The 12,014-nt window shown below is 40.8% G+C and overlaps 1 protein-coding gene across 1 annotated transcript in view; it reads left to right on the plus strand.

The window, feature by feature from the left end:
• The window catches only part of FMN2 (formin 2), a 151,390-nt gene that overhangs the window by 20,390 nt on the left and 118,986 nt on the right, over window positions 1-12,014 (plus strand). Inside the window, exon 3 of the mRNA XM_081188003.1 lies at window positions 8,969-9,116. Within this exon, the coding sequence (XP_081044129.1) occupies window positions 8,969-9,116 (148 nt within the window). The remainder of the gene's footprint in view (window positions 1-8,968; window positions 9,117-12,014) is intronic.

The following is a 12,014-nucleotide window of genomic DNA, read 5'->3' on the forward strand; positions in this document are numbered from 1 at the left end:
TCTTTTTAGCTTTTATATTAATGATCTGGTGCCATATTTAGGCAATGCAAACTCCCCCTGTCCAGTAATTAGGAACAGAAGGTCTTAATATTGTTGTAGGCGGATGATTTAGTACTCCTCTATCTTTCATGATTGTGTCTCAAAAATCTTTTGGAGTTGTTCGCCACATACTGTATACGGAAAAACCTATTTATAAATTACTCCAAGAGCAACCAAGATTGTGATTTTTGGCAAACACAGTCCTAGGTATAAATGATGCTTAGATCGGCAAGCATTCTCATTTAAATACCTGAGTGTACTCTTTAGTGAAACCCTCTCTTGGAAGTGTCATATGGCGGCACTGAAAGTCAAAGCACCCAAAACTTTAGGGGCACACTTGAAGTTCTATTACAATAAAGGAGGGCAGCTGATTGAACCTGCTCTAAATATATTTGGTAGTAAAGTGCTTTATCAAATGTTCCATGGCGTTGAAATCTGGGGCTCTGATTTGAATTCCATGAAAGTTTGGGAAACATTGCAAAATATTTTTTCGGAAGCTATACTCTTTGCCATCAGGAATATTAGCAGCTCTTCATACAGAATCCAGCTGGTCAACAGTTAAGGCAAGAGCGGACTGTGCTCAGTTAGAATATATTTTTTAAAATTGCTGCTATGCCTATTGAGCATTTTCCTGAGCTGTGCTACATGGAATTGGGTGATAACCAACTCTGGAAATCAGCTTGCCAATATGTTTTAGAGTATTATTATTTTCCAGAACTGAGCTCTGCTTTGACCTTGAATAAGTGTCAACTAAGGGAATAGATCTTCTGGACAGAACCCAGAAGGGACCGATACCTTATTAGAAACACCACATTTCCCCCTTGCTATCCATTCTTGAGAACAGAGCATCTCACCAGATTCCTTAAGAAATGCCTTTATTGAGCTGCGTTTCCAAGTGATGCCCACTGCCATCTTGGATGGCTGCTACAACAAGGTCCCATACACAAACAGACTTTGTATTTGTGATCAACCGCAGGTGGAAGACATCACTCATTATCTCTTAAAAGATAAAGGTAAAGGTACCCCTGACCATTAGGTCCAGTCGCGGACGACTCTGGGGTTGCGTGCTCATCTCGCTCTATAGGCCGAGGGAGCTGGCGTTTGTCTGCAAACAGCTTCTGGGTCATGTGGCCAGCATGACTTTAAGCCGCTTCTGGAGAACCAGAGCAGCGCATGGAAACGCCGTTTACCTTCCCGCCATAGCAGTACCTATTTATCTACTTGCACTTGATGTGCTTTCGAACTGCTAGGTGGGCAGGAGCTGGGACCGAACAATGGAAGCTCACCCTGTTGCAGGGGTTTGAACTGCCGACCTTCTGATCGGCAAGCCCTAGGCTCTGTGGTTTAGACCACAGCGCCACCTGCATCCCACCATTATCTCTTAGCCTCCCTCTTATACAGAGATCCAAGAGATCGATTTCTGAAGCCTTTTTTCACATGAGCAAGCAGACACGCCCTGGCAGAAATGGTTTGGCTTCTTTTGAGTGGCACTAATAGCTTTGTAACACAGAGAGTGGCCCTCTATGCACTAGCGGGGGGTGAGGGGTGGGTCAGGAAAACGAAGTTAGGTAAAATCACTATAAATTTTGATTTTAGAAGTTTAATCTCAAATCAAGCTGGATTTGAGTTTGTTGGTGTCTCTGTAACTTCCCTCTCTTACATCATGGATGTTGCCAAATTGGATTTTAAAAAGGTAAAATAATATTAGAATTGGAGCTGGCCGAGATGCATAAGGGAAACTATTTTAATGATCAAGAACTTGGCAAAGTCTTTTTTATATTATGGATTTTTATATCAAGGATGCATGTTCTGTATTATTTTATTAATACTATTGCCTAATACAGGTTTGTCATGGCTGTTGGCTAGAACAGTAAACTTATGAACTTGTAATTTAGGTAATCTGCCCTGTCTTCTTGACTAAGGAAATTAAGGGCTCCTGTATGAAAAGGGGGCCTTACACGTTGGTTGTGTTATGACTGTAAGTCCCATCTAATACATAGGAGGAGGAACATACCAGCCTAGCCATCTTCAGTTGCTCTATTTGATCTTATCCTGCTCGACAAAGCTTTCACCATACCTTAAGGGTAAAAGACTGTATGCTTATTGGGAGGGCTGGGGAGAGGCAAGAAGGTTTCAACAAGATCAGTGCAGTGCAAACACACTAGCAGAGCCAGTCCAAAATACAGTTTCAGTTCCAGGAATCGGCTAGATTGGTAAAGGAAAAGTTTTATATGTGTTGTATATGCAATATAACACTGTTGACACCAAATGGGTCTGTGGAGTCCCGTCTTTCTACACCGGATTTCCCTTTATGAGTTTGCAACGTGTTTAACTGAATTGCTTCTTTGATGTGTCTTGATTCAGCCACAGATACAAATACAGAAATGCTTATGGGCTTTCTGCTAGTTGGACAACCCTGCTTTTAAGAATAACATGTTCTAGATCAGGCATCCCCAAACTCGGCCCTCCAGATGTTTTGGGACTACATTTCCTATCATCCCTGACCACTGGTCCTGTTAGCTAGGGATGGTGGGAGTTGTAGTCCCAAAACAGCTGGGGGGCCGAGTTGGGGGATTCCTGTTCTAGATGATCCATTTGGTTCTCTGTGATACTGTGATTGTTGAACATCTAAGAATTTGAAGATCCAAATGTGTCTTTATTCTGCAGTGCTCAACACTTTTACTTTGAGAACACTGACTTTGCAGATTTATAGTGCTGGTTTCTTTATTCAGTTTGGTGTGTGCTTCTTACTGTAATTATATTTTTGTGTTCTGGATGCTCTGAAATGCTATATTCATAGATGATAGTATGGCGGCTGGTCGCTTCTTGATCTTTTCAAAGGAATTCAGTGTTGTACTCTTCTGATCCTTTCATCAGTGTTTTTGCTTGTCAGGTGAAACAATCCTCTTTCCTCCTCCCTGTGTGCTGTTTGAAGGGTTCTCCCAATGCCCCCGGGACCAATTGCAAGAGCACAGGTGATTCATAGGAAGGAGGAGAGAGAGGAAAGCCGCACTACACAAGCTGAAGTCCTTGTGTATGACTTTTGCCGATGGGATTTAATAGTTCAATCCCACCCCACATTTTATCTTATGGCGCATTACTCTTCCTGTTAATGTGAGATATATATAATCTATGAAAACTGGTAGGAATTTTTAGATGGAACTGCATAATGAGGCTTTCCAGTCAGGAGTGCCGACTTAGCCCCATGACCATGGGTGCCATGCAATGTGCATCGCCCTGGCACCAAAAATTGTGGGTGCCCAGCCCCTTCATGAGGAATTTTGTGGGTGCTCAGGCACCCAGGGCTCCAGAGAGTTGGCACCCTGTTTGCAGTTGCCATGCTGATCTAGATGTTGCTGTTTGTTTTTGATGATCAGTGCTTGTCTTTTCTTGCCACAGAGTTGCCTTGCAAACAATGGATTTTTTTCAAGCATTTAAAATCGTAATGTTTTTTCCACCCACCCAGAGCTCCCAAGACAGGAAAACATCTGACTCCAAACTGAAAATGGCATTGCTGAGTATGCTCATGAATGCAGTTTTCAGCTAAAAGCCATACTTGTGCATGTCTGTAGATATTAGAAGGATTCTTATTTTTCCATTTTGCAGCAACATTGAACTTCGTTATTATTAAAAGTTGTGGAATTCACTCCCATAAGTGCCCTCTCCTAATATATTTGTATCTTAGAAACTTCTACTTACAATTAATATAGGCATCTACCACTTTTGCAGTAATACTGGTGCATAAATGAAATTTATTTCATGCAGCCTGTGGATGGGGGCTGTGGAGGCATGAGAGTTCCTTCCCTTCCCCACCAACATGGTGCCCTTCTTCTCTAATTCAACTCCCATCAGCCCCCAGGAGAGGGGCCCGAACACGCATGTGAAACGGAGGGGCCTCAGCCACAATTGGCCTGAGTGGCTTATGTGTGCAAGAGGGGGGCCTTGCTGTTGGCACTGAGACGCCCACACAGGATGTCCCTGTGCGGCTGCCATAGCGTGTGTGCTCAAAGGAGGCCTCAAGTTGCCATGGCAGCAGTGACAGTTTCCCCCCAGCTCTGCTACATGCCTCTGAGGGGCAGTTTGAGAGTTGGTGCTCCTAACTGACCTTAGCACCACTGCAGGCCATTGAGGACAAGTTTTACCTGGAGAGCAAGTTTGTCACAGACCAGAACTGAGTTGTGAGTGGGGGAAGGGGAGCTGCTTGTGGGGTGAACGCACACACTGTTCAATAATATTTTGAAACATTTTGTCATGCAATGTGTACAATTAACATGGGATGCATTCGCTGCTACAGGATGGTGGTGGTGGTCATAGGCAATAGGAATAGGTACACTTATGGAGGAAAAGAAGCGTATAAATATTTGAGTCATGATGCAGAGGCAAAACCTCGAGTTCAGAGGCAGTCTACCTCTTAATGCCAGGTGCTGTGGGGGAAATAGAAGGGGAATGTAGGCATGCCCTGCTTGTTGGGCTTCCGAAGAAGAAGCATTTCAGCAGGAAAAAGGATTCTGGATTAGGTGGAACCAACTTGCACTGATCTATCAGCGACTAGGAATTCATGTGTTTAGGGGAGGGAAGCAGACTTACTATTGCGATCTGCAAAAATATTTTTTTCTGGGGGTGGAGTGGGGTAGCACGCCAAAAGGGCTCAGCCCCTAGGAGATGGCGCCCCTGGTGGAATGCACTCTTGAGTGAGGTGTGTCTGTCAGAAGTAATCTAAAAGCATGGCTGTTTATCTCGGCTTTTGCTGAAAGGAACTGTTTTTGGCAACTTTGAGATCACTGCTTAAGATAACGGTTTTAACTGTTTTTGCACTTTTAAAAAGTGTTTTATCATTGCTACCCTGGGCTCCTCAGGAGGAAGGGTGGGATATAAATTGAAGTAGTAGCAGAAGTAGTGTCTGCTACCTGATGTGGTTGCCTTACTCTGACTAATCACAGGTCTGGTCCTGATGTATCACCTTTTCTTCTGAATCCAGTGTTTTCTAAAATGCTTTAACAGAAGTATAATGTCCAGATCAATTTAAGAAGGATGTTGAAAAGCTGGAACATGTGCAGGGGAGGGCAACCAAGAGGATCACGGGTCTGGAAACTAAGCCTTATGAGGAACGGTTGAAGTAGCTGGGTGTGTTTAGCCTGGACAAGAGGGGACTGAGAGGAGATAGGATAGCCATCTTCAAATATCTTAAGGGCTGTCACATGAAAGAGGGAGCATGCTTGTTTTCTCCTGCTCTGGAGGGTAGGACTTGAACCAATGGCTTCAAGTTGCAAAAAAGGATATTCCGACTAAACATTTGGAAAAACTTTCTGAAAGTAAGAACTGTTCAGGAGTGTAAGAGACTCCCACGAGAGGTGGTGGACTCTCCTTCCTTGGAGGTTGTTAAACAGAGGTTGGATGGCCATCTGTCATGGATGCTTTAGGTAAGATTCCGGCATTGCAGGGGGTTGGACTAGATGACCCTTGAGGTTCCTTCCAACTCTAAGATTCTATGATTCTATGAAATACATATGTGTTGAAGTAGTGCAGCTGCTCCCCCTGCAGTAGTTTTGCTGAAGAATAATCAAAATAGAGCTAATGTACGCAGCAATTTTGGCATAATTTTTAGTTGATTAGAAGAAAGCAAACTTGAAGCATTAATAGCAATCTCTCCTCCTTACATCCTGTAATTTATGTTCAGGGTAGCCTCTGTGTAGTTTTCTGTTTTCCCCAGCTAATTCAGTACTGCTGACTAAGGCTCCTTCTAACATCCTTATAACCAGTTTGGGCAGGTCTGTGTGAATTGATCTCAGTGCTATTTCTATGGCATGTTAACCCTTTCAGGGCAGACTGCTTTACCTTTGGGTCTTTCTTCCAAACCTGTGCGTGGCGTTGTGAAGAGGCACCGGCATTGCATTGAGTTGCAATGACTTTGCTGCTTATATGCGCTGTAAGACTTCAATAGCTACTCATTTATTCATGAAATGAGTCTGTCTACGTCAGTAAAGATACAAACAAGATAATGACACTCCCTGAATTCAGCTTGGAGGTCATGTACACTTGTTCCTGGCAGTAAGTACCATGTGAGCTTAACTGTTAACAATGCAGCAACTGAATTTTTATCGATGGCTAGGTAAGAAGCAACTATTTTGTAAGCTGGCATGGAAATATATTTGATGGATAACTGAGGCTGTTTGTTTATATGTAATGAAAAGAAATATGGTACCATTCCTGATTCAGATCTGGAACAGTACCTTCGGCGTATGCAGGCAAGTAGCTTGCCTCACCCATGTAGGTAACCTCTGCAGTTTTAAAGAGCCAGCCAGAATTGCTGTGTAAGAGTATATGTACGCATGCATCATTATTTTGTTGATAGCATATATATATATATATATATATATATATATATATATATATACCAGGCAGATAGGTTGTAAAGCTACCATGCCTTTTAAAAAAATTCATCTGGTTTGTTTTATTAGTGGGCAGATTATTAACTGGGGAAAACTGGACACTTCTTACATATCCAATAATTTGTCTATGGTAAGAGAAGGGCTTGTCATCCTGGACTGCACTGCAAAAGACATATGCTGAGTAAAACTTGTATTTAGCAAATGAGATGAAAGCACAGTGGGGCCAACAATATAGAAAACTTTACTGCCTTGTGCACTTTTCAAACAAGCTGGTTTGCCATAAGAATTCTTATTGTTGATATTGCAGTCAGTACTGTTATGCTAAGATTTGGTGTCTTTATTTATTCTCAACCTTCCACAACCATGCATACTGTTTTGTTTTAGAAAGTTTAGTGTGTGGTGTAAAAATACGTAAACCTGTAGTCTGTAGATGTGCAAATGCTCCTCTTCATTTTAGAGTGCAAGGAGATTAGAGATGGTAGACTCGTTGAAGCTACTTCTAAAATCAGGTTTATAAAATCCCCCAATTTAAATTTAGCTAGACCTTGCTTGAATTTCATTCACTCTTCATTTACAATTGAACATATAATTCTGTGCCTTGATGTAATGTAAGAGGGTTTTCTCTGAAAACTAAATGCTATTATTTTGTGACTGAGGATACTGTTGGTGTCAAAAATGCTCTGTTGTTCAATAGTTTGCTTCATTTATCCCTGTATCATTTGGCTAACAATATAAGTCAACATTGCTAAATGCAGCCATCTGCATTAAATCCCACTGCACTTTAGAACACTAGAGACAAAATTGTCTAAAGCAGTATTCCACCCCTTCCCCTGTTGATGGTGCTAATAACATTAAAGTTAAACGTTTTCCTTTTAATAACCCTATGAGGCAAATCGCCATTACTCTTATTTTATCCATGGGAAAACTGAAGCTGAGATAGTGAAAGGCACAGAGCTAACCTGGTTGCCCAAGCTGCCATTTAATTCAGCTATATACCTATCAGTTAGTGCTGTCATCAAATGTTTCTAATTTTCAGTTGGTTATAAGTCAAGCTGTCTGTCCCTGTCTTTTTAATTTTCACACACAAAGGGTCACCACCCCCAACTTGCTTGACCACCATTACAAATAAATTATGGTAGTTACTGGTCTTGGCAATGCCAGTTGTTTGATATGGGGCATTAAGTAAAGCTTGTGTGGTCTGTCTTACTCACAAGGAAGGGCCATAGCTCAGTGGTAGAGTATCTGCTTTGCATGCAGAAAGTCTCAGGTTCAATCTCCAGTACTCTCTCCGAAACTCTGGAGACCCAATGTCAGTCAGAGCATGTAGTATTGAGATAGACATGTCATATTGAGATAGACATGTCATTCGAAACCAGCGGGACCAGAAATTCATGGAAGACTGCAGTAAATTTACGGACTATTTGAAAAGTATTTGTGAAGATCAGACGACGTTTGTAGGTTTGCAAGAAGTTTTGTGAGGAGTATTATTGGAAGTATTGCAAAAATGGAGAAGGTGAAGGATGATTTGTTAAGAGATGAAAAGGCAATATAAAGTTAAGAAATGCGTAAGAAGTGGTTAAAACGGTGGATCATCAGAGGAGCTGATGGAAGTCTAAAAAGATTGCATGTGATAAGTTTTGTGGTACATTTTATAATTTATATGTTAAAATCAATAAAAATTATTTTTTAAAAAAGAGATAGACATGTCATTGGTCTGACTTAAGGACTCAGCTACATTGGTAAAGAAAAACCACTTTATATGCGTTATAATGCTCTAACACCATATGGCGCTGTGGAGTCCCGTCTTTCGCCAATGGGATTTCCCTTTTTGAAGTTTGCAACCTGTTTACCTGAATCGCATTTTTGATGGGTCTAGATCCAGCCTTAGTTTAATGAAGCTTCCTTGATTCATATGGTTTTTCATTTCAAAACGTGTATTTTGCCCTGTCATCTGTTCATCAATCATGCAGAAACATTTGCAATACAATTTTTGGTGTAACTGTGATGTTTATCTTGGTTCAGAGTTAGCAGCAATAGAAAACTCATAGCTATATTTGGCCAAGTACAAATATTTCAGGGCAATACTTCTGAACTAGGTGTCTTCAGATAATTCTAAAATGCATTCCAAAACAGACCCCTTAAAGGAATGAAAACATTTTGTGAGCCCATGGTACAAGAATGTGCTGTGTAATAAATAGGTTATTTATTGATGTTTAAAACAAAAGGATAGAGGCAGTGCACCTTGAAATCTCAGCAATAATTTAGCAATAATTTGACCTTTGACCCAATAAGAGATTTTTTTCGGGGGGGGGGGATCCCAAATCCCAAATAAAACAAATACCATCTATGTAACACTATTAACAAAACAGCTAGAAAATAGAATTTCAGGTAAACCTTTTTTTAAAAAACCAATCACTGGGAATTTCATGAGATCAAAGAAAGTACTGATGTAGCACTGGGTAACTAAATAGGCATTGGAGGCAATAGCTTTGGAACTTGAAGAGATGTAATATTCATTTTTATTTTGTAAATAATTACAGCAAGATCAGCTTTATACTTGGGCTGCAGTCAACCAACCCACACATTCATCAGATTACATTGAAGGAAGATTTCCAAGGAGAATTCCATCAGTGTGGCCCCCTCCAAAGCCTCCAGATGAAGGACAGAGAGTGAAACATGCAGAAACAGGTAAGGCCTGAAAGTGCAAATAGAATGTGTTACTTAGCTTGGAATCATGGGTTTAGATCCAGAAACATGGTAGCTATAAAAATTTAGTAGTGGTGCTTTCCCATAAACCTGTGCAAGAGCTAACAAAAGTGTGATGTGCAACGCCTTACGGTAGCACACGTTTCGAGTAATAGTTGAAGAGACCACACAAGATTTTATGCACTCATGTGAATTTCAGTTTTGTTTAGTTTTTCATGCAAGGATCTTGTACCAAGTCAGAAAAAGCCCTTCTGTCCACAGAAGAGGACTTCCATTCATGGAAGCCTTGCACCTTCATAACCAATCTAATAAATAAATGATTTTTTTTTATTTTAAAGCTGAGTCTTATTCTGTGACAGGAGTGTACATTCAGAAAAGATTTTGATGAAATGATGAAAAATGGCATTTTGTTTTATCGAACTACAGGTCTGTAACATGACATGACATGACATGACATGAACCACTGTGACTCTCTAGTAGTTTCTCCCTTCTCAAAGTCTCAGGATGAGTTTAGTCTTAAAACTCTCCAAAACCCATTTTTTCACTCAATAAGTACACCTGTATCTGGGGAAGAAGATGGGAAGAAGAAGGTTCAATATTCAAGTTACAAAAAAAGGAGATTCCAACTAAACATCAAGAAGAACTTTCTGACAGTAAGAGCTGTTCAACAGTGGAACAGACTCCCACAAGAGGTGGTGGACTCTCCTTCAGTGGAGGTTTTTAAGCAGCGGTTGGATGGCCATCTGTAATGTATGATCTAGTTGAGATCATGGTCAACTATGGTTCCTGCATTACGTGGGTTTGGACTAGATGTCCCTTGGGTCCCTTCCAGCTTGCAGGCAGTTAGACTAGATGACTGTCAGAGTCCCTTCTAACTATGATTCAGCAGCTTCTCTTGGTATTCGTTAAGAATTTTTCATTAGAGATTTTATTTCATATATTTCTAGCCCACATTTTATTCAGTGTATTTCTAATCCAAATTCTCAAGGTGGCTAGCAAACACTGAAAGCCGCAAAAAGGGGAAAATCCAGTATATCTTTTTACAAATAACATCAAAAATTATTTCCAATTGTTACATTTGAAGCACCAAAAGAATAGATGATTTCTCAGTGTCCATGGGATTTATTCTGCTTTCTGAACACCAGGCAGGAGGTGCATAATCATTCTGTCATCTACTTTAGCATTGTGAAGTACCAATGACAACAAATGACAGGGCTTCTTCTCAGGTAGCAGCTACCAACCATCTAGTAGATGAGATTGCCATAGATGCTACCACTGCAGCTGCTGCCTCCTCCTTTATTTTTGTCTCCATGTCAAAATGGAGCAGAACCAGTAACCAAGCAAGGTATCGTAGCACACAATGTGCATGGGCAGGCAGGGATATCTAATGGCTGTCTAGGCAAAGTGCTTACCTTCCCATCCCAACATTTCCCAGGTGGCAGTGCACCAATGTGAATGCATTGAAGTATGAGTTCCAAATATAATATGGAAAAAGTAAAGCTGTTTTCAAACAGTTCTTGGAGAAAGGTTGTATCTGAATTAAGCATACGCCTATTGTTGAACATGCCACTCCACAATTAACACTGAATGGAATGTTGTTTCCTTTTAAAAAATAAATATTTTTATTGATTTTCCATTATCGCACTGAATGGGATTTTCTAACTGGATCCCTGGATCCAAACCCTAAAAGCTATCCAATGATGCCATATATGTTGCATATACTTATGTACAATTTCCCCACAAGGCTATGAGCAGAAATGATATTAAATCAGCAGCCTGTGTGATGTCATGTTTTGATTTTTAGCAGGTCACCCAAATAGTTTGGCTCTTGATTGTGCTGCGCATTTAAAATACAGATGAAACAATTTGGTGTTGGCTTTTATTGTCCAAACTGATGTGAGTTAATGAAATTGCTCCTAAGTGAAAGTAATTTTGTGAACTTTTTTCCACATGCATGCTAATAGAAGATGAACAGGGTAAGTAATGGGCTATATAATGAATTTATATAATGAATTTAACAGGAAAGTTATGCTGTATGTAAATGAGAATAAATGAAATATGTTAACAAGTCAGATAATCATTGTAACCTATTCAAAAATATCAGTCCTGGGGGTGGAATCCAGCTGGTGTTGCTCTGCTAGCAGAGGGCATTTCTCATTAGAACAAGGAAGGAGGCAATTTCTCTCCCAAACAGACCCCTTCAGATCTGCTCAAAACTTATTTTGGGAGAGATGGAAGGTTGCAGTAAAAATGCCTCCCTTCATTTTCTGCTAATGGATGCTTTCCATCATCAGAGCAAAACCAGCTGGATTCCACCCAGAAATGCTAATGGAAAATTAAACATCTTAATGCAAAATATTACTATACGGAGGTTTCTTACTTCCTTGTTCTACTGTTTCCTACTTTGTTGTTCCACTACTTGTTTTTCAAGGCATGTTTCTAAAGTGTATACAAAGGTACATTTGTATGTACATTTTGCCACTGGGATTATATTTTAAGCTTATAAGGTTTCCATTTCAACAGTAGCAATTTGATTTTGCATCAGTAACAATACTTTAATTGCAAGCATGTATGTGCAAGTGCATTAAAGGAGAGAAGCTGGTGCTCAAGTTTAGATGATGCGCATGCTTGCAATGAAGGGACGCGGGTGGCGCTGTGGGTAAAACCTCAGTGCCTAGGGCTTGCCGATCGCATGGCGGTTCAAATCCCCGCGGCGGGGTGAGCTCCCGTCTTTCGGTCCCAGCTCCTGCCCACCTAGCAGTTCAAAAGCACCCTTAAGTGCAAGTAGATAAATAGGTACCGCTTTATAGTGGGAAGGTAAACGGTGTTTCTGTGTGCTGCGCTGGTGCTGGCTTGCCAGAGCAGCTTCGTCACACTGGC

This window comes from Podarcis bocagei (genome assembly GCF_964188305.1).
Source record: "Podarcis bocagei genome assembly, chromosome: 3".
In the NCBI taxonomy this organism is placed as follows: domain Eukaryota; kingdom Metazoa; phylum Chordata; class Lepidosauria; order Squamata; family Lacertidae; genus Podarcis; species Podarcis bocagei.